Consider the following 22,502-nt stretch of genomic DNA (forward strand, 5'->3'; position numbering starts at 1 on the left):
TAATTAGGAAGACTACCGCCATGGTCCGTCCAAATTTGAGGCAAAAATCGTGTTGTCCTAACTACCAGTCGATGATCTCAATCGACATGATGTTTTTGGGTGGACTCAAAAAAAAAATCGGATTGAAGGAAACCATCCCATCCCATGACACAGCCACTCATGAAAAATGTCCGATGACATAAATGCCCCTATATTAAGACGTTCCCGGTCCATCTAATTTTTCACTTCCGAACCCCCACAAACACCAATTTACTCATTTTCTCCGACGGAAACGGATCAAATATATTTTGTTTGTGCGTTTCGATTGTGCAATCAATTTGGAAATTAGGGTTCACTTCGTAATATCAGAAGAGAAAAATTCATTCAAATAAGCATGGGGCGGCTGTTCATAGAGACGCTGAGTGGGCCCAGGATCTTCAGGTGCAGGTGTTGCAAGGTGGACTTTGCATCCCATGACGACATCGTTTCCAAGGATTTTCAGGGCCACCATGGCAGAGCCTATCTCTTCAGAAATGTGTAAGCCCCCAAATTCAAACCCTCATTTCCTGTAATATCACTCTAGGGTTTTTAATTTCGTTTCAAATTCTTGTTTCTTGAATTAAAGCATCCACAATTGACGATTATCACGGTATCAATTTTTGTGGAACCAATTTCGTAAATGTTATTTCATAATTTGAGTAATTTGTTAGTTAAAATCGTGTGCGTGAAAATGTCGAATTGATGTGCTCTTTCTTACCAAAGTGGTTAAGTTTGTGGTGTGACATGATTTGGGCTTAATGCTTTTGATATGAACAAAGGAAAATTTCTTAGTTTTCTTGTGGTCGTTGATCATTTGTTTTTTCAGGGTAAATATAGCTCTTGGGCCTATTGAAGAGCGGCAACTCACGAGCGGATTGCATACGGTGAATGACATACATTGTAGCTCTTGTCTGCAAATTCTGGGTTGGAAATATGTAAGTTTAATAAACTTCTCGCGCTTTTTAAGTTTCATTACATGATAATGCATGAATAGTAGAACTTAATGGAAGGATAGAATCACAAGCATGATACGAACCCATGTCTACTTATATTCATGGTAATTGAAAATGGTAGTACTATCCACACACCCCTTTTCCCCTCTCACACGCCTTTGTTAATTCTTGGCCGTTGATCTTCCTCAATTCATTCGATCCATCAGCCGAAAATTGAGAGGGGTGTGTGAGAGGTAAAAATGGGTGTGTGGATAGCACACCCATTTGAGAAATGCTATTCTTTTCAACACTCTCACAACAAGTCAAGTGAGTATGGCTGATGTCTCAGAGTTGGAAAATATGTTGGGGGTTAATATCGTTTTCCAATGTAATATACTCCTACTAAATTAGCATCTTTGGCTTAGTGATGCTGCGGTTGGGACTTATTCATGCGTCCTCCCTCTCCATGAATTTTAAACTGATCGGTTGCTGTTAGATTTGTAGGATCCGTGATTTACTTAATGAAACTGCCCCCATTTATTCAAAACTTTAGATTTCAGTTTAGTTCCTGGTGAGGCCCTCACCGTGGGGGTGTTCAGGTCTTTGAAGTATTGTCTAAATAATCAAGTTGTACTTTCTGATCATGTGGCCCAATCTTTATGTTTAGCAATCTCATATGAAGTTAATGCTCTGGTTTAAACTAACTGCTTTTCATTTTCCACCCCCATGTATTGATGATCATACTCGCAGGAGAAGGCTTATGAACCTAGTGAAAAGTATAAAGAAGGAATGTTCATCCTAGAGAAGGAACGAATGTTGAAGGAGGGCTGGTGATACTTGAACAGGGAACGTTTGCGATAAAAGTACATCTCTTTGCAATACTAGACACTTTGAAGATTTTGTAAGTAGAGATTGGTGATGCAGATTGCCTCTGGTGCAAATTTAGGATTACACCTTTTTGATTCGGAGCACCGAACAACAATTCTAGCGTTCTATTGGTGGGATCCCTTGCCTTATTCCAATAATCTCTTGGAATTATGTCATGGTTTGGAGCATGTGCTAATGATATTCAAGGATTTCATATTAGTTTCTTATGTGAAGGCATGATGTACTTACCGTATCAAGTCCATGAATTATGCTCTCCAAGGTGCTTTCAGTGCAGTCCAGGTCTTCTGCAACTATAGACCTAGAACCTCGGACAAATTTTACTAAATACTAGACTCGTTTATACCCGGTCTAGGAAATTGGAAAGGGATCTCTCCGGATCCCTTCCTCCTAATCCACGAAGTCCGAGGATCCGGAGCATTGAAATTTGATCCAACGGTTAAAGTTATTATAACTTTTAAAGTGGGTCTCTGTTTGTAGCCGTTGGATCAAATTTCAATAGCCTAGATCTCCGAACTTGGTAGATTAGGAGGAAGGGATCCGGAGAGGATCCCTTTCCTAGGAAATTAGCCAATAAAAAACTTACGTTTTCAACTACAGGATTGTTATGTACTCATGAAAACATGAAGGGGGCTATCCGTTTTCTGACCAACTGTTAGATCTCCAAAATGATTGAAGTTCCATAGAACTCCCCTATCCTAAAGAAAGGGATAGGGGAGTAAAAGAGGTCAAAGAGGAAGTGCAAGGAAGAGCTCATGCTATGCATCACCTAAAAGAAAATGTGCCTTCAGCTATTGGATTTACTAATCTTTTATTTTCATTCTATGTTTCTGTTAAACCGAGTCAAAACTCATCTCTGAATATCTAATCCAAATGTTTCTAGGAAGGAGATAACTTCTAATGAACCGAATCAACCTAAATCTCTAATCCAAAATTTGGTTTGGGTATCTAGAGTTTGTGTTTATATGGAGAAAGCTTTGAATGCACATTTAGCTCTACAATTAACAAAATTAGTCATCAACCAAAGAGGTAAAGAGAATCAGGCTAAGTTTGTACCCTAAGACCATCTCCAATAGTTGGGCTAAAAGTCAAATTTTTTAGCCCGAAAAATTTAGCTTTTAGCCCCAAAACAGCTTTTCTACTCCAACCGTTCTACCCTAAAATTTTAGTCCAGGATTATTAAAGAATGAACTTAGACTATTTTTTTTTTGTTAAATTAAATTAGAAAAAAAAATAAATAAATATGTAGACTATCGTAAATTAATTTTATGAACATTTTAATCTAAAAAAATTTAAATTCCGATAAATATTGGGTAGAGTCCACCCCGATTTATGGGCTAAATTTCGAGGAGAATTTGGCATTGGTTTAGCATTTAGCATTTAGCTCAAAATTTCCTCTTAGGTTGGAGTGGGTTTGGGGGGAAATTTTGGGGGATAATTTGACTTTTAGCCCACCATTGGAGTTGGTCTAAGAAATGTAGCATGTAGCCCCGAATAGTAATAAAGTATGAAGGGAAATAAAATATAGCGCTTGATTGAGATGAAAAAATTTTAGCACTAAAATAGTCCTTAAAATATTAATGCTACGTTTGGAGGACTAAACGTAGTCATAGTAGTCCAACATTTAAAAGTAGTAATGGTAGGGAGATCGACTATTTAGACCAAATTTTATAAACTATATTAGGTGGTTATTAATGATTGGAATGGTACTTCAGTCTTGAAGGACTAAACGTAATCCTAGTAGTCCAACACTTACAAGTAGTAATGATAAGGAGACCGACTATTCAGACCAAATTCTGTAAACTATATGAGATGGTTCTTAATAGCACCGGATTATATATAAGAATGAGATTATCTCATTTTCAAATTCCCTTATTTCTTCTCACTTTTCTCTTTTTCTTTCTCATTATAAAAAAATTTAATACCTGATGTTGACATAATTTAATCGTAATTGTTTAAATAAAAGAGAATCGGATGAGAGGAAATTTTAGGGCGGAGAAAATGCTACCCCATACATATACGATCATACGTGAACGGAAACTTCGGTCGTTAAATAGTGCGCCAAAACGATGATATGACAAATTTGCTAAGGGTCCACGCACTTTATTGGTTCCCTGCCCTCCAAATAAGTCTTCCGGCAGTCCCAGTGCCGCAGTTTCCTTTTTTTCTCGAAGAAAATTGAAATAAGCAAAACCCTTAAACCCTCTCTCTCTCTCCCCCAAAAGACAGAGACCAAAGAGCAAAGTAGATGTTAGGTATTTCAGGATCAAGAATGAAGGCCCTCCTCATCTCCTCCGTCCCTCACATCTCAAAGACCATACCTTTATCTTTAGCCTCCTCCTCCTCCTCCTCCTCCTCCAAGTCCTTCTCCTTCAGCCCTCCTACTCTTCTCCAGAACCCCAATATTCTCCTCCCAAAACCCAATATTTTTCTCCCCAAAAGCTCCATTTCTTCAGCTCAGAACATCCGATGTGTGCAAATGGAGGCAGAATCTCACCAGCGCTCCGGTGAGATTCACGTCATCGTCGGCCCCATGTTCGCCGGAAAGACCACCACGCTTCTTCGTAAAGTTCAGTCCGAGAGAGGCGATGGCAGGTTTGACTCCCCCACTTATTCTGTTGCATCTTCTAGTTTCGAAGTTTGAAATTTTATGTTTAATATAAATAAAGATACGAAATTTCATTTGTGCTGCTGAAGAGACTATTTGAGTGGGTGTTAAGATTTTGAATGTCTGGGTGGTCATGTAACGGGGTGAACATTCAGTTTCTGTGTCTTGTACTGTTGTCTCGGGTCTATTCATTGGAGTACATATATCACCAATAAGATATTCCAGCTTTCAGGTCAAGCCTCACATCCAACTGGATAAAACACTGAGGGGACTCTGCTATTCAGGAAGATTGGCAGAAGCCGTTGCGCTATTGTGCCGCACAGGGTTAGAGTTCAACCCCGCCACCTATGCTCTTCTATTGCAAGAATGCATATTTAGGAAAGAGTATAAGAAGGGGAAAAGAATCCATGCACATATGATTGTTGTGGGATTTGTTCTCAATGAATATTTGAAGACCAAGTTGTTGATTTTGTATGCAAAATCAGGGGATTTAAGGACTGCCCATATTCTGCTTGATATGTTGCTTGAGAAAAGCTTGGTTTCATGGAACGCAATAATTGCAGGGTATGTGCAAAAGGGGCTTGAAGATGTGGGGTTGAGTCTTTATAACAAGATGAGACAGAGGGGTTTGATCCCAGACCAGTATACCTTTGCATCGGTCTTCAGAGCGTGTGCATCTTTAGCAACACTGGAGCATGGGAAGCAAGCTCATGGTGTCATGACAAAGTGCCAAATTGGACAAAATGTTGTAGTCAGTAGTGCCCTCATGGATATGTACTTTAAATGTAGTGATATATCTGACGGGCATAGGGTATTTGATACATCTCAAAACAGGAATGCCATTACCTGGACTGCTTTGATATCTGGGTATGGTCAGCATGGAAGAGTTGTAGAGGTCTTGCATCTTTTTCATCAGATGAAGAGTGAAGGTTTCAGGCCAAACTATGTTACTTTTATCTCAGTTCTTTCTGCTTGCGGTCATGGAGCTTTAGTTGACGAGGCTTGGGAATACTTTTCTTCCATGACAAGAGATTATGGAATTCGGCCAAGAGCACAACATTATGCAGCCTTGGTAGACGTTTTAGGACGTGTTGGGCGGTTAGAAGAAGCCTATGAGTTTGTTTCAAACTCACCTTATAAGGAGCACTCAGTGATATGGGGTGCTTTTCTTTGGGCTTGTAGAATTCATGGAGATAGGGACTTGTTAAAGCTTGCAGCAAAGAAGTACTTCACATTGGAACCAGAGAATGCTGGGACGTATGTGGTCTTGTCAAATGCTTATGCCACTTTTGGGTTGTGGGATAATGTTGCTAAGGTTAGGGATATGATGAAGGAATCAGGGATAGTAAAGGAGCCCGCTTATAGCAAAATAGAGGTTCAAAAGGAGGTCCATTTCTTTCTTATGGGTGATACATATCACAAACAATCCAAACAGATTTATGAAATGGCTAAATTGGTTGATTTTTCTCTAAAGGGTTCAGCCTTATGCTTCTCAGTAAGGGGAAGCTAATTCATGTTAAGGAACAGTGCTCGTTTCCTAGGAATCTCTCGTTTTCTTGTCGTATGAAGAACTTGATATAAAAGCTTCATGAATCAATGATTGAGATGTATTCTTGGTCTTGTCTGAAGATCAATTGAATATGCAGTGATGTACTCGCACAAAGTTATTTGAACAGTGTCAAAAGTTATAGAAATTGCACTTCATAGGAAGTTGAAAAGCATGTAAGAGAGACAAAATTGTTTATATTCAGATTTCAGTACATGAACCCCATGCATGACACTGATACATGAAACTTGCGAGTGTCTTCTGGCTCTTGTCCTTTAGGTTCTCAGTGAGAAGAAGGAAACTGCACAGGCGTAGATGGTATGACACATAATGCATCTGCCAAGTTTGTAGCAAATAGTTTCATAAATCTTGCAGCTTAATGACTAGAAGCTGAGAGTTGATGTTATATACGGTGGTGATGAGTTGATCTTTGCAATCTTTGAGCTGTGTGAAATTTTGGTGGAATTTCATGATTGCTGGTATGCACAGCACATCCAAGGGGAGAATCTATGGACCGAGTATTGTCATGGTCAACTTCCCAATAAGTCTTTAATCACAAGATGTAAGCAAAAGAGGTAGAGATATTCACCCTATTGATGTTTTGCAGTGCTGGACTGAATGATATTGTACATTATCTATCTACTTGCAAGTTCCAAGTGTCTGCTCGGATTTTCTTGAGATGTAATGGTTTCTGATTTTCTTGTAACCAGAGGGTGATCATTCCAAACCTTTGCTTGAAAAATATTACATATCATTGATTAATTTCTGTGTATCAGTCATTAATTCCTTTGTTTAACCTTTTGCCAGAAATGTTGCTATAATCAAATCGATCAAGGATACAAGATATGGATTGGATTCAATTGTGACGCATGATGGGGTCAAGTTCCCATGCTGGCCTTTAAAAGATCTGTCGTCGTTCAAACAAAAGTTTAGCCCTGAGGCATATGATCAGGTATCTTAGCGCCGGCATTTGATTGATAAGCAATTCATGTCATCTAGGTAACATCTTTTTGCCATGTTTCATTCATATTATCTACTCATAAAGAATACGCGGTGACAGCTAGATGTGATTGGTATCGATGAAGCTCAGTTCTTTGAAGACCTGTATGATTTCTGCTCTGAAGCTGCTGACCGTGATGGTAAAAAAGTAATCGTCGCCGGACTAGATGGTGACTATTTAAGGTAATTATTCGAATTGTCCACCAATTGAGGCTCTGTTGCGACTTTGCAATGACCAGTTTTCGTTTGTCAATCGGAGAATGTTGTTCCCTTATAACTCTAAATTTGATGGCAGGAGGAAATTTGGTTCTGTGCTAGATATAATTCCCCTTGCTGATTCTGTAACCAAGTTAACTGCTCGATGCGAACTTTGTGGGAAACGTGCTTTCTTTACACTAAGAAAGACGGAGGAGATGCAAACTGAACTGATTGGCGGGGCTGAAGTCTATATGCCTGTCTGCCGGCAACACTACGTTGGTGGACAGGTAGCCATAGAAGCTGCGAGAGTTGTGCTGGAGTCTCAAGTTCAGTGCGGGTCATATGCATAGTAACCTTTTCCAGTTAGAAGGAAGTAGATGATTTGTTTTAGGACCTCCTTACATGTCTTATTGGAAAGTTTACACTCTGATGACACACTGATCACAAATGTTGGTAGGATAACTTGGTGTCGATTGAGAACGTATATATGTTCCTTGTGTGGCTGCTGAACTTCATCTCCTGCAGATGAAGCTGCTGATGAAATTTAAGCTCAGACAATTTGATTCTTTCTTTTCTCATTTTTCACGTTTTTATGGGTTTCCCTTTTTTTGTTTGATCCTTCAAGCTTGAGGAAATTTAAGCGAATGTCTGGTTCTCTGGTGTTTTTTTTCAAAAATCCAAGGAACCCTTTTAGCGTAATGTCTTAAAACGCCAAATATTTCGACATTTAACAATAAAGTTGCAGTCTTTGTTAAAACCCAACTACTCTGCAATTTTGTCAGTGTTGAATGATGAAGGGTCAGAGCCAGAGAATGGGTGGGAGAAGATTCTAAAGCCTTTCGACCTCGATGAACTTAGGAAGTCACTTGTTCAAATCACTCCAAGGAACTTAGGAAGTCACTTGTTCAGATCACTCCTTCGCAGGCAGGCAAAAGTGAACAATAATTGACGATAGAAAAATGTAGAAATATGAAACTTTGAGAAAGAAGAAAATTGCCTCAGAATTGCAGATAGTCAGCAAGGCATAAAAGCCATTCAGTCCCGAAAGATGGTGTGTTTTATAACTGATTTCATCACCGGCAATTTTATTTTAAAAACAAATCAAAATAAAAATCACATACAAATTGGAAAAATGTAGGTCTCATGGCCAGTCCCAAATGGTAAAGGCGGTGACACCGCTCCACAAGGCGACAGGATATGACACCACCGTCGACGGAGGAGCTCCCAGCCGAAGCCGGGAGGACCGTCAACGTCGACGAACAATCGATATGCGACGTTAACTTTTGGAATGTACAGGCATCATCGGCTGCCTGCTCCGTTCAGTTAGGGACGGATCAATGTCCCCCGTCGCATCAAAATTCACAACATCAGCATCCAAATTTTGTAGAAAAATGGAAAAAAAAAATGGAACTAAACGAAATCAAGCAAGCTTTTGCTGATAAACCCTAGGACCTGCAAGCAAGAGAGGCGGAGACTAAAACCCTAGAAGAAGAGAAAATTAAAGAGACTGATGATTTCTCTACATGGGGGGGGAGAAGAGTATTTATAGCGTCAGCACATAACATCACCACCGTCCGATGTGATCGCGCGGCTAAACGAGTGATACTTAATACGGCCGCCGACAAACGAAATTAGGGTTTTATCATTTGTTTGGGCCGAAGGTTTCTGGCACGTAGGCCCGGAGATTGAACATATTTGAGACTTGCCCCTAACGATACGAAGCCCAGTGTGTAACTGCATATGTTAATCAAGCCCAAGAGGAACGAACTCAACCCAAATTCGAAAGGACGTGATTTCTGCACTTCTTTTTCCTTCAGGACACACTTTTCAACATAATAACAAACAAAATGTATGCAAATTTTTCAACAACAGCATCGTCAACCGGCTATTAGATCAACCATGCACAGTAACTAGTCTATGGGGATCCCCTTGGCTTTCAACGCTTTTTGGGTCAAATTGAGCTCTGTTTTCAAAGAAAAACTTTCCCGCTCATGGAATAATATTATGCAGTATCTGAAGCCAATCATGTAGTGTAATATGGGAAAATTAATCCGATTGTAGTATATGATCGACTTCAAATACCGGAACATGCAGTGCAAGATGAGAAATCCTTGTTCATACTTTGATCCAACGAGAAAACGTGACTAGGTGGCAATATATATAACGGCAGAGAACAAATGGTGGTGTGCAACCTTAAAAAGCAAGGCTGAGAAAACAAATAGGGTTTGTAACCTGAGAAAACAAATAGGGTTTGTAACCTGAAAAAACACATACTGAACAGTAAAACTTGATCAAAATATCAACAAGAAACTAGAATAAAAACCCCCAAAAGAACTTCTTATGAGTGAATCTGTATAAATTAATTCATTGACAATGCGGTCTACAACTATCGTCCTATTTCAAGACCCTCATGAAATATGTTCTCTTCCTCCTCTGATCAAAATCTGCCAGCAGCAGCGCAGCAAAACATAACTCTAGCTCGTGGATTTTCCGACTACGAGTAATTGTTTGAAGAGATCGGCGAGCCTTGCCAGCAAGTTTTCTGAATCCAACAAGCTTTCCTCATCCTGTTAGCTTTCTCTGTCGTACAAACTTGAAATATAAACGAAAAGTTAAAACAAACGATCAGTCCTGCATATTTTTCCTAACACTACTTTTTCTTGCTTTCCTTAAAAGCATGTTAGAGGAAACAAAAGACATAAAACTATAAGCTGGGAAGCCTGAAAAATAATGTAGCTTCGAAACTCTCTGAAGTTCGTTGCCATGGGCATGGATCTCCTAAACAACTCTAAATAGTTATACCATGCCATGGGTGGCAAAGGCATTAGAATGGGATGATAAGGGTGAAAACTTGAATCGAGTTGCATGGCAAACGACAATCAACCATAACTATAAGCCATCAATCAACTAAAATCAAGGCTTAATTTCTATCGACTCCACTATTTACTGTGTGCTGATCATCAATGGCTTCCGGCATCTTCAAGTCCACTGCCTAGTTATCTCATGCTGACTGAGACAAATGTGTGTATTCGACTAAAGAAGGGGTAATCAATCTTAATGTCACACTTAACTGAATTTTAAGTAATGAGAGGACATAATAACAACTTGACGATGAAGTAACATATCCTGTATATGTAGACCAATGATAACAGACACAGAATACATATTCCCGTGTTCTTGTTGTGGAGAATTAAAGTCCATTTTATCTTCTAAAGTTAAAAAGTTAATCTTTTATAGAGTACCAATAGACATGAATGCAAGAAAAAACAGATGAATAGTTTCCAACTTACTAATCTTCACTAAAAAAATCTGTAGAGAAGAGCTGCGTAAAGTCCATTTATTGTGTGTGATTAAAGTTCACGTCCTGACATTAGTACGCAAGGGGGCGTTTATCCTGAAATGGGACAACAAAATCTCATTGACCACACCAATGAGGAATTCTCTGGTACAAAATCATCAACAACAACAAGAAAAAAGCGTACAAAAATACCAACCATTGCTTTATTTACGCACATTGAAAATGCAGCTGAGAATTACCATCCATGTTAGGTCCCTCTACTTCTCCTCTAACATCAATACTTTGTCCAAATTTAGGCTTATCATCACCAATTGCTCTAATCTCTTCTGCAGACGGAATCTGTTCAACTGGACCAGAGGTGCAAGACTCAGTAACCATTACATGGACAAGGTAAACATTTAGTGTGTTCCTAACATGCATTAGGCTACTGAAAAATGAATGACTAACAGACTTTCATCTACTTTTTGTTTTGTACCTTTTGGGCCATTAACAGAAGCCTCATTCATAGAAGAATTTATTGATCGTGCAAGACGTTTAACACGATTGAAACGCAGTCCATTTGGAAGCCTCCCGGAATCAAAATCGCCAATTCGGAAACCTATTTGAAATTAAAAATTAAAGATCATAAACAATTAAGTTACTGCTTAACTAAAATTCTACATTGCAGTTAACATAACACTATCAAACTTACAAGAAGCATTACTATCACCCTTTGGAATCACGTCCGCTACAATTTGGTGATTACCAATAACCTCGCCGCCTAAATGATTCAACGACCGCGCAAGCCGCCTTATATGACTCAAACGCAACCGTTTTGAGAAATTAGACGATCTAGAAGTTGCAGCCTCCAAACCTGTAACACATTTTAAATGCGACAAATTTTTTAGCATGACTGTTGCACCGCCAGTAACTTTGAATATGCAAAATGGCAACACAGTTACAAAAACACACTTACATTGGGAGTACTGCAGACGTTCCGTGGTTGGGTTTTCGAGCCGAGTAACTTCCCGGACGTCACTGTTCCCTTCTGATAATGCTGCATCATGTTCATTGCTTATTTGCTGTGATGGGAAATCCCCTGCTTTAGCATTTTCAGCTCTCAGTCGTCTAAGTTGATAGTTCCTACGACGCCGAGCCAGATGTCGTTCTCTCTGTTCAATAGTCATAGACTGCCTCCTCTCCCTGTCCCTTACGCGACGTCGTTCCCGCTCTTGCTCTCTCTGCATTCTGCGCAACTCCGATCTATCCAACGACAACTCCTCCATTGCTGTTCAAAATCCGTTGGTAACGGACTCCCCAATTCTTCAAGCAAATTTTGTTACTTTTTCTGAAATCCATACGACAACCAAATTTTCAGATTAATTTTTTACCCCTCAATTTTGTTTCCATAATTTTTCTTGGATCAATACAGAAAAACGAATAATATTATATAATATATGAATGAAAATTAAATTATAAACCTAAAATTAACATGCGATTAAACAAATTAAAATTTACGTTCAGTGAAATTAATATGCGTGCGAGGAAAGCATTGTGATTGATCACCTGGACTTTCATCGTGATCACAATTCAGTAAGCAGCAACTTCTGCATTTGATTTTATCATGGAATCGAATCGCAGTGCGGGTGTTTTTCTATTCTTTTTATTTTTTTGACAAAATGTTTTTGGTCATTGCGGGGTTAATAACCGTATTTTCCGGCCGGGGAGTTACCAAGAGGTCGCTTTTACCGTGTAATCGGTATGATTAATTCATGTTTTGTTTAATTTAATTTCGTCTTTTAAAAGTAAAATAGATTTATTGGCAAATGTGGTTTTTGTCAAATTAATTAAAGCTGTTTCATCTCTACATCCAAATTTGAATCACATTTCTCGTAGCACGGATCATATAAGTTATGCTATTACTCATTTTCGCAAAATTTAGTGCTCGAAATCCCTTAAGCCTAATACAATCTCACGCATGGTGAGACTCGAGCCAAACACATTAGGTAACATAAATTTAGCCTAACTCCTAATACACACAAACAGCCTCATCCTTTTGAAGAGTAAAAGCTTTGCTGGGAATTGCCTACCATCTCACTTGAGCTCGCACGGCTCCCGAGTTTACATACTGATGTTTAACTAGAAGCCTACTAGATAAAAATTAAAAAGGCAATCTTCAAATAGTTTACACAAATGATGGCACTTTTTGTATGGTGAAAAGCCAAAAAAAGATAAAGCAATGCAACAAGCATGAGAAAGGTAAAATTACAGTAAAAGTGATAGCTATTCGCTTTCTTTGCAAGGCCAACATTTTTACAACACCAAAGTTCGAGATTCACGTTTGTGCCTAAAACTAGGAACTCTTGCAAGAAAGCTCAAAAATCTAGATCCTACAAAAACTTACACAATCAGTCCTTGATGCTCTAAGCATCATAAAACAATACGAGTACAGAAGTTTTACAGTGTTTTGCGGTCACCTTCCGGTTCACCTCCATGCGGAAGATGTTACCATAGCTCTTTGCTTCCAACCGAGGTAGAGAGCCCCGTCTGCTTCTTGAATTCTGAAGTTCTCGTGAAATTCCTTCAACAGAATCCTGATAGCTGCCGTCACTTTAGGACTCAGAGGGTATTGCGTAAATCCATCCATCATTAGCCTTGATCTCCACTTCCCGAAAAGTTCATGGCGTTCCACCCTCTCGGCCCCTTCACAAGCAACCATGTTCACAATGTCTCTAGCCACACAGTGCGCCTCTGCGTTGATCCTCTGTTTGTCGTCTCTTGGCCGAGCCACATCAATTGATTCAAACATTGCTGTATAATAATCTACCATTTCACTAAACCTTGAGAAGAATGGGGAAGTGTTGGTGTTGGATTCTTGTTCCACAAGTGTCATAACTTTGGGCGATAAACTCTTAACCAGCCTTAACAAACGATCTCTGTGATTCTCAGTGCTCACACTCTCATCGGGCATGTGGTGCAACACGTATGGAAAATTAACCGCTATGGCTTCCCCCGGTTGAATCCTGAGATTATGAAGTTCAACCTGAGAACCACACCTGGCTGCGGCATTAAACTCAAATGGCACATTGCATGACGCCGCAAGCTTTGAAAGCCTCTCCCCCACGATATGAAGTCCCCCGCCACGAGCATGGGCTGATTGAGTATCATCAACACCTGTGATCCGGATACATGGGGGACCACCGGGCCGGCGAGCTAGATCTTGGATGAGGGGAACCCACTGACTGCCCTGTGCAATCTGAAAATCAATTATGTGGATTATTGGCTCATTCTCCAACGCTTCCCGAATGACTACATTTGCAGACACGTAAGCAAACTTCCAATATGGGCAGATATCATAGAGGACAGACATGTATGACATAAGTTGCGAGCTTGTAGGAACTTCACATTTTAGGGCTTTGTAGATTAAACTCCCCGATCTTTCCAACTTTGCTCTAAGACCTTCCAACATGTAAGCCCCCAATCTTTGCATTGGCTCCCCAGAGACTGACACCATTTGCCCCAAAACTTCCATCCAGCTTGTTGCAGTGTATAAATCGTCTTCGGATATCGCGTGTGCACAGTACAAGAGAACATCTTTTAGGTTTAACTTAGGTATCATTGTGGCTATTTGACTCTGGCTCCACCTTGCCATACCACTCTTGTGACAACAAAAGTGGCTGTCAACAATATCCGAGTCGGGCCCTAGCAATGAAACTTCCACCTCCCTGAGCCTGTACTTGAACTCGTTGTCATCCTCAACTACGGAGCACCCACTTGTTGGTGATCCATAATTGTTGCCGGACGAATGGTGCTGATCAGACAAGCACGAGTGAGAACCTTGCGGTGAAAATGGACTCTTGTTAGACAAGCTACTAACAGCAGAAGGGGAATCACAGGTTACAAAGGCAGTGGCCGGATATGATTCCAGGGTAAAAAACTGCTCTTCGTCATCCTTGCAGGTTTGAAAGGAAACATTGTTTCCTTGGCTACCAGTATCCGGAAACACACTGTTTTCCAAAATCTGGTACCCGTAGGCATCTATCTGCTGCACAGGCGGGTGGTACAGCTTGTGATGGATACTAGCCACACCTCGGTGTTGCTGAGATGTTTTCATCTAACGAAATGAAATGATTGACCCAACCCAGAGAATAATTCTCACCTTATGTTCCTAAAACTTGACTTGATCGCCCCTCTGTTAGATCTTTGGAAGAAAAGTCACCAGAACCCCCAAGTCTGCACATAGGAGATAAGTTTATGTTAACTAAACACCAAGAAAACCAGAAGCTTGATCACAAACAAAATATGTTCTTAAACGAAAGATTATGGGCAAGAGATGCGAGATTGATCACCAATCAGCACCTGACAACAACAAAATTGAATACCATAGAAGCAAAATATGATCCTTAAAACCACTACAACAACAAAACTCGCCCTTTTATTTAGAGACTCGGAAGGTCGGAAGGTCGGAACTGAAAACTCACCTACCAAACACGTAACTCCGCCATAGATAAATCAGGATTCTACATCTTTTCTCTACCCGAAAACAAAAAGCACTCAGCAGGTGAAACCTAACCAGCACAGCCCCACTATTCTAATTACCTACTAATTTCTCCTCCAACATCCCCAGACCAACAAACAGTAAAACGCGTAATTTCTGAGCACACGGTCGTCGAACCGCGTTTTTCAATTTAGTTAAAATTCATTTTTGCAATTATCTAATTCAACTTTTCCTTATTATCTTATAATTTGAAGTAACATTAACTAATTAATTACTACAAAAAAGAAAGGTACTTTTTTTTTTTTTTTTTTTTTTTTTTTGGAGAACAAGATAATATATTATCCGGGCAGAGAGGAAAGGTACTTTAACAGCAAAAAAGTTATTAAATTCCCAAATCGTTTGATTTCTTCTAATGAATTGATCTCGGAACAACAAAAATGGCACTCAAATAAAATAATTTCACAAATTATTGAACATAAAACAATTCAGGCAGATAATAGCGACAAAAAACATGGTAAATTTTTTTAATTCCCATTTGCAGACGCCAAATTAGAATTCAATCAGTGAAACAAATCCACCTCTAAAAAATTCCAACAGAAACTCATGTTCTCATGAAGTAATCCAACAAAAGTTTAAATCTAGACCTTAAAATCCTCAGAAGAACAAACACCCAAGTCATAACAAACGTTCTTAATCCGAACCCATGATTCATAAACAAGAAATTTGTCGAAATTAATGAAAGCTTACCTTAATCACAAAGAAGACAAGTCTCAGCTGGATTAGTCAGCTCAGGTCAGCTGGGATTGGTGGGTCGGCAAAACCTTAACGAAAGGCCTTCAGATTCCTCTTGTTCAGGCGGCAGGCAGCGAGGAATCCTTCTGTCATGTCCTAGAACCATGTGCTGCGACTCTGTAGATTTTTATAGTTGTGTCTGAGAAACAAAGGCCACTGCGTTTAGAGTTAATTACAAGATCACCCCTTTAAGTAGATCTTTTGGACGACCGTGTACGTGCTTTGAGTTGTGGTACGAAATGACGAAATTAACCTTCTTCGCATGAACAACGTCGTCGCGACGTGTGGTCAGGGGTTGGGATGCCCGAGTGCAGGCAAGCGGAGTAGAAAACTAAGAAAGAGAGAATTATTGATGAACGGAGAATGGACTACCGTACTTTGTAGACTTTTAATTACAGTCAAAGCGTATTTAAGACAGGATTAAGGACCTATATACACACACACATATCATGAACTTGGATTACTCTAATCTCATCTTAGTAAGTTTTCATTTGATAAACTTAAATCATTGATCCAACGTGCGGTTTAATCGTCTTAAAATGAGCTAAGGAAATAATCATATATACTTGAGTTTTCTTGGTTTGGTCTTGTTAATTATGGGTTAACTATTCACAATTGGAAAACATCTCAAAGACTCAAACTTGGATGCTCTAATATATGTCAGCAATATCATCGTACATATTTAATACGAAACAAGATAAATAATTAGCAAGGGTTTTAATCCATCATGAAAGTTGGAAGAAGACGAGAGAGAGAACTTTGAATTTTTCTACCATGCACTGGAGCATGGTATGCATAAGAGTTTTGAACCGTTAATTCTTTAAATTTTTTAACCAAATAAAAGAACAAATATTGATTCTCTATTGTTTATATATAGGGTCACTACTCGGCTTTTTGGTTCTATATATGTTATGATGATTAAGAAACAATCTAGTTGGAGACAATTTTCGGATGAAATAAATAAACAACTCTCTTATTAATTGAGACAAGTGGGCTTTACTATATATATTATCCAAAGGAGTCAAATGTATTAGGTTATTTGAGTCCAAATACTTGTCTAATATTTGTTATTTTGTTTATGTGTGCAAGAGGTTTGTGCAAGCTATATAAGCTTAATTGAAATAACATGTATTGTTGTAAAATAAATTAACTTTTAACATGTACACTTTGTAAAAATAGACTAATTAACTGTTATCTCGTAAATCAAAATACAAATTAAGCAACAAGTATATTCATTCTCTGAATGCTGATAATAACATACATGACTAATTTTATACAACGTAAAATGTTTATGAAAAATTACCGTACTGTATGAGAATATAATATATTCATGTGATATTTTGTAGAATCTTATGCAATTAAAGAAGCAAAGGCTAACAGTATTAACTAAAAACGGTAAGCCGCTCATCGATGAGAGTTAAGTGAGACAAAAACCATGGGTGGTTTCAGTCGATTCGCGTTCACTTGGAAGTATTGTTTGGAGACTTTCGGGGTAGGGACCCTCGGGACAGAACGGTCAAATGTCATTCTCGTAAATATAGTGGGAGAAGAAGGGCCATGTTATAAGCAGGGCTTTTGCCTGGAAGGTTGCCATGCCCCACATTCTTCGAACTTTCCCATTTGGTGCCCTTTGCTCAGTATTTTATTTCTGTTTAAAACTTTCAACCAACGTTTTTTAACTGCAAATTAAAAAATGATTAAAATGTGTCAGCGTCTTGAACTCCACTCCAACGAACAAAAGATCTGCTGTTATTCGGAGCCCGGTGCTGAACATGTTAGCCTCCAAAACCCTAATTATAATTTATCAAGAAAAGATTAAAAACATAATTAGGTTTGGATTTTCTTAATGCGTGCAGGTGGTACTGAAACTAGCCAATCAGACAGATAAACCATTTTTAAAGTTAAATCTAATTAATTAAGAAAAAAAGACAAAGGCGAGTACTCGTCAAGATAATGGTTTTTATTGATCCCAATTGATGAAACCAATATGATTAGGATTAGGAATCTCTTTAAGACTACGTACCTTATGGGAGTTGCATAAAATATTCAGAGTCCACATTTTTCGCGAAATACTCTGAGGATATGTCGGTGTACAAGTCCACATATTATATGTTATAAATATAACACTATTATCTCCTTACATATTATAGTATATAAGCCTCACGTAATCACATCTAAACAAATGGAAAGATAACGTCCACGAGGATAAACCTTGCATCTCTTTATGATGAAATGGCAAGGGACGATGCACTGTTGACAAAGAAGCCTTGCTATGAGAATAGATGTACTTATAGTCTTTTGTCAGGCGAACAGATAACAAAACCACAATCAAAACAAAACAAAATCCTTGGATGTATGATTCTTCAACCACAGGAGACTACACCTAACTAACAGGAAAGATAAGCTCATAAGGCTTAAACCATACGAGCCAGACCTACACCGTCAAGACACGCAAGGTAAACACGTACCATTACCTGAAAACTTTGCAACGACACAAAAATATGACTGTGAATCCATCAAACCATTGGAACGACCTCATATATAAGAGAAAGATCGCAAACCCCATTGATGGTCTTGCAATTGTGGGGAAAAACTCTGCTTAAGTTACCTCCAACAAACGTTGAGCTTCTTCTGCATAATCCTTACCAAGTGCACAAGCCACAAAATCATCACCTCAGATTTGAACAATAATTATCATTCTAAGATTCGAGGTTAAGCTGTAAGCCATAACTGCTACAAAAGTTCTCCTCCTTACAAGGAGAGAGTGACCCACAACCACAAACACAAAGGCTCTCATTGACAAAGCGAGTGAATGACCACTACTAAAAACAAACAAAAAAAGAAAAAGAAGGAAGGAATTAAGAAGGATGGCCATCAAGGGCTGGAGTCGGCGGGGGTAGGTTTTTTCCTCTCCCGCGGCTAGGGTCTTTCTTTTATGACATTTCATTTCTTGCTTCGCCCTAATACGGGTACATAATTCCAATGGTAATGAAATGAAATCCATCTTAACGTATGGGATAGCAACACTGAAATTTTTGCTCGGGTATAAATTAATGAATGAGTTGATGGGGGGACCAGTCATTGCATGGCACGTGAAGATTTGGACTTTGCGTCGTAAGATTAGGATGTATTGTCCTTCCCAATTGCCATGGCCTTTCTTTAACACGCCTTAAGTTATGTCCTTTTTTTTTTGTCTAAAATTGTTGATGGTGTAGCCACGTAGAAAAATGTTGGTATATATTCTTTCTCCTTTTGCATGTTGTTGTTTATTTATGTCTATTAATTTTGTTTTGTTTTTTTTTCTTTTTTTCCGGTTGATTCAATTTAAAGATTAAAAATAAGCAACATCATATGCATGTATGATTAAAAAAAAAAAAAAAAAGCATCGGTGTGTAAAATGTGTCAGTTAACACGAGTGATGAGAGTCACTTTTAACTGCTATAAATCATAAAAAGGGGATAAACTTACTAGGAACAGTATGCCAAACATTTGTAAGGTCCTCTAATATTTCTCTTATCTGTCTTAGCTAGCTAGCTCGCTCATGCCTTCACTAATATTATAAGAGTTGTGCTAACATTAATCGTCACATAAAATGTAAATGCGAGTAATAAATATTCATGGAAGCCACTGTTAAGAGACCTTAAATATGACATACATGATATGAGTGTCGATTAAGATTTTGTCCTAATCTGAAAGTGGTCGTAACACATAAAAGGAAGCTTCAAAAAGATAGAAGGAAAATGCAAATATTTGATATTTAATTAGGAAATGCCTTTTGTAATTTGTATGAAAGTGGGTGGAGGAGTTTCTGTTTACCTACTCCGACCACGCCTTTGACTGGTGCGGGTGCTCGTGGGAAGTGGGATGAGATCAGCATTCTTCTTTAATCACAATTTTATAAAAATAAGACAGTGACATATAAAATGAAATAATGATTAATTAATTAACACTTGCATAATTTACAGCATTTATGCTTGAAGCCTTGAAGGTAGTTGAATGAAGAATCGGTAAGTGCCGCCCACCGGATCCAACGTGTTACGCGGGTCCACACTCCAGCCGCGTTTCAAAACACTATTGAATTGAGATATTGGCGTTCCAACGTGGGTCCTTTATTATTTACTCAATGGAAAACGATCAACCGTCCGATAGTAACATTGAAGTCGCTCAGTCTTTGTTCCAACTGTTCATGGATCCCTCCAGACTTTGATGACTCCTGCGGCTGCTGATGCTGGTGGTGGTGGTGGTGGTGGTGGTGAGATTAGTGGATAAGGAAAAGAAAAATTGGATATGGAGACGGAGACGGGGGATGAAGGACGACGGGAGACCACGACAAACACTCTTGTAACGGAGGTTAGGTTTCTCCGAGACCATTAAAGAGAAAGGTTGCCAGAGAACTCAAAATCACGGCATCTTCAGGTTATCAACTTGATGACTCGGAACCCTAAGGTGCTGCTGCAGACCTAGCTGAATGCAACCAAGGTGCATCAACATTTGCATGGAGCAGTTCGGGTCCAAATCATATTAGTATGGGCTTGTGCATGCTAAAAGTTATACAAACAGAACACATACAAGCCTAGGTTAAAAAAATAACAATCGAATAGCAATATCTGCATTAGAAACGACGCCTTAACTGGTTATCATCTGCAAGCACTTCACATGACATTTCCTTATACCAAACATCAGCCTCCCAAATTAATAGAATAATCCACAAGCTCCATAGAAAGTAGAGTAGATTTTTCAACAAGGGCTAAAATAACGGATATTATCACATAAAACAACCCCATCTGAGCCAGTCACACCTCCATCAACCCCCCTCCTTTCCTCTCTTAAAGCTTATGACAGAGCTCATTATCTATTCTCTGTCCAGATCCGGAAATCATGCAGCAAACGTGTGAAGGGAACAATCAGTCTGTAACGCTCCCAGCCTAGTGCTTAGCTTCTTTTCCTACCCTTACGTGCACCTTCTGCTCCTACTCTATAACCCTCAGCTGTTTTGCAAAACCATCCTCCACCTGTTTCCGTCTCCTCTTGAACTAGACATAGGCTCAAAAGTTTCAAAAACTCAATAAGCAAAATCACGTAACTAGCACTCTCAAAGTCTGACTGATCTCCAGTGAATATGATGTTTTCCTTAGTGGAAGTTATGTCCTTCTCACATGCCAATCACAAAAGCATATCAAGAAACAGACTTTCTTACTATAAGACCTTTAAAGGTTCTATTCTAGCTTGACAATCATCACCAATTCAAGGATATCATCAATGGAGAAAAGCGTAAATGATCATTCTCCTGAACTGGAAGCTATTCTTCTTAATCAACAATTACATAAAAGCAAAACATAGCTCTGGAAACAACATGTTAAGCGTGATCCAATACGATAAAATTCCACATACTTCCAACTCAGAGAGCTAACATCCAATTAATTGGACTACATTGTGTAGCATCATATCAACAACAGCAGCATTTTATTACCAGTTGTATGACATTTCAAAACACACTTAAACGACAGCATTGGCACCGGATTCAAAAAACCACAGCTTTTAATTTCCGATTAAGTAGCACATGAATGAATTCAGCACAAAAAGGAACAGTCTGATTATTAGAGAGAAACCCTAGAAATGTGAACACTGAATGTGCATTTTCATTTCTTGTAACGAGCTACCTCATCGTCGTTGGGGAAAAAGCCCATGAGGCGTCCCGCCGAGTTCTGGTAAGCGTACATGAATCCGCCCATTACCCCAATCAAACCTCCTGTAACCATTGACGGCCCTCTAATCCCGGGCTTAATCCCTATCAAATTCACACAAATTAAAATTCAATTAATCAAGATTACTGCTTTAATTGAAGAAAGCGAGAAAATCGGAAAGGGATATAGGGATACCGGAGAGGTAGCCGACCGTAACGGAGACGCCGGTGATGGTGGCGAAACGGAAGTAATCGAGGGTGCTGAAGTTGCCGACTACTGTGGTGAACGGAGGGTTCCGATCTATGACCGGGTACTCGGGTTTCGTTGACGCTGTGATGTCTGTGTTCATCTTCTTCTCTCCAACTTCTACTTCGGAAGTGACGCTGTAGCACTCTTCAGAATCCGGTTATGTTGAGCTCAGTAGTTCAGGTCTCGCTCGCCCACTAACACTCGGTGCGACGCAGACGATGACGACTATCTCTGTGGATATAAGAAGTGGGGGTGGGGTGGGCCTTTTCATTATTTTGGGCCATCATTTATAAATACTTTTTGAGCCCAAATCTGTAAACCCATCGCTATCATTTATAAATACGTAACATTAGTTTGTGTACCTCTACGAATTACTCGCCTATGAACAAGTGACATGAAAATCACAATTGGAACCAAACCAAGTTTACATTATAGTACGTTATAAATTGGTTGCGCCCGAAGGTCCACGTAAAACCTTTCGAGTATAAAAGCGATGATACTGAACGGAAAATTTCAAGTACAACTCAAATCGTCAAATATGACATGTTAAATAATGTTAAGAGGAATTCTATTCGACCATACTGCATATGTATTTCACTAAGCATTGTTGAGAAATTAAGAGCTAGTGAGGCACACTTCAACTTGTTCATTCTAACTTTTTAGAAGACGTGAAAATAAATTCATGAACGTATACTAAAATAATCGCTTGGAAAATATGACGTGATCGAAATTTTTAATCAAGATTACTGTGTAAGAAACCTTAAGAAAGACTTAGGTTCAGAAGACGAATCACTTTATTCGTCCGACCTAGATCCG

At 39.0% G+C, this 22,502-nt stretch overlaps 5 protein-coding genes and 1 non-coding gene across 8 annotated transcripts; 2 read left to right on the forward strand and 4 right to left on the reverse strand.

The window, feature by feature from the left end:
- The first annotated feature begins 49 nt into the window (after positions 1–49).
- Positions 50–2,031, forward strand: LOC137729289 (putative yippee-like protein Os10g0369500). Its single transcript, XM_068468171.1, has 3 exons — positions 50–516; positions 845–953; positions 1,701–2,031. The coding sequence occupies exons 1-3, from the start codon at positions 374–376 to the stop codon at positions 1,782–1,784; spliced, it is 336 nt and encodes a 111-aa protein (XP_068324272.1). The 5' UTR covers positions 50–373; the 3' UTR covers positions 1,785–2,031.
- A 1,907-nt stretch (positions 2,032–3,938) lies between these two features.
- On the forward strand, positions 3,939–7,756 carry LOC137729377 (thymidine kinase a-like). Of its 2 annotated transcripts, XM_068468323.1 has the most exons (4): positions 3,939–4,430; positions 6,797–6,941; positions 7,050–7,171; positions 7,284–7,756. In XM_068468323.1, the coding sequence occupies exons 1-4, from the start codon at positions 4,084–4,086 to the stop codon at positions 7,534–7,536; spliced, it is 867 nt and encodes a 288-aa protein (XP_068324424.1). In that variant the 5' UTR covers positions 3,939–4,083; the 3' UTR covers positions 7,537–7,756. The 2 variants fall into 2 exon arrangements, 1 of the variants encoding a protein (XP_068324424.1); XR_011067993.1 differs by lacking the exons at positions 7,050–7,171; positions 7,284–7,756 and adding an exon at positions 4,669–6,564 and having other exon boundaries at positions 6,797–6,927.
- A 423-nt stretch (positions 7,757–8,179) lies between these two features.
- LOC137730369 (small nucleolar RNA SNORD96 family) lies at positions 8,180–8,269 on the reverse strand. Its single transcript, XR_011068130.1, has one exon. It is a non-coding gene; the product is annotated as a small nucleolar RNA SNORD96 family (small nucleolar RNA).
- Positions 8,270–10,691: 2,422 nt separating this feature from the next.
- On the reverse strand, positions 10,692–11,864 carry LOC137728647 (uncharacterized). The gene is made up of 4 exons (XM_068467376.1): positions 11,440–11,864; positions 11,176–11,337; positions 10,960–11,082; positions 10,692–10,831 (listed from the first exon to the last, which is right to left on the reverse strand). The coding sequence occupies exons 1-4, from the start codon at positions 11,747–11,749 to the stop codon at positions 10,692–10,694; spliced, it is 735 nt and encodes a 244-aa protein (XP_068323477.1). The 5' UTR covers positions 11,750–11,864.
- A 754-nt stretch (positions 11,865–12,618) lies between these two features.
- On the reverse strand, positions 12,619–15,865 carry LOC137729406 (scarecrow-like protein 13). Its single transcript, XM_068468352.1, has 2 exons — positions 15,709–15,865; positions 12,619–14,696 (listed from the first exon to the last, which is right to left on the reverse strand). The coding sequence occupies exon 2, from the start codon at positions 14,575–14,577 to the stop codon at positions 12,949–12,951; it is 1,629 nt and encodes a 542-aa protein (XP_068324453.1). The 5' UTR covers positions 14,578–14,696; positions 15,709–15,865; the 3' UTR covers positions 12,619–12,948.
- A 4,416-nt stretch (positions 15,866–20,281) lies between these two features.
- On the reverse strand, positions 20,282–21,886 carry LOC137728850 (NADH-ubiquinone oxidoreductase 20.9 kDa subunit-like). Of its 2 annotated transcripts, XM_068467634.1 has the most exons (4): positions 21,862–21,886; positions 21,633–21,831; positions 21,414–21,541; positions 20,282–20,901 (listed from the first exon to the last, which is right to left on the reverse strand). In XM_068467634.1, the coding sequence occupies exons 2-4, from the start codon at positions 21,784–21,786 to the stop codon at positions 20,686–20,688; spliced, it is 498 nt and encodes a 165-aa protein (XP_068323735.1). In that variant the 5' UTR covers positions 21,787–21,831; positions 21,862–21,886; the 3' UTR covers positions 20,282–20,685. The 2 variants fall into 2 exon arrangements, with proteins under 2 accessions (XP_068323735.1, XP_068323736.1); XM_068467635.1 differs by having other exon boundaries at positions 20,290–20,786; positions 21,633–21,886.
- Between the last annotated feature and the right edge of the window lie 616 nt (positions 21,887–22,502).

The sequence above is a fragment of the Pyrus communis genome, chromosome 3 (genome assembly GCF_963583255.1).
Source record: "Pyrus communis chromosome 3, drPyrComm1.1, whole genome shotgun sequence".
NCBI lineage: Eukaryota > Viridiplantae > Streptophyta > Magnoliopsida > Rosales > Rosaceae > Pyrus > Pyrus communis.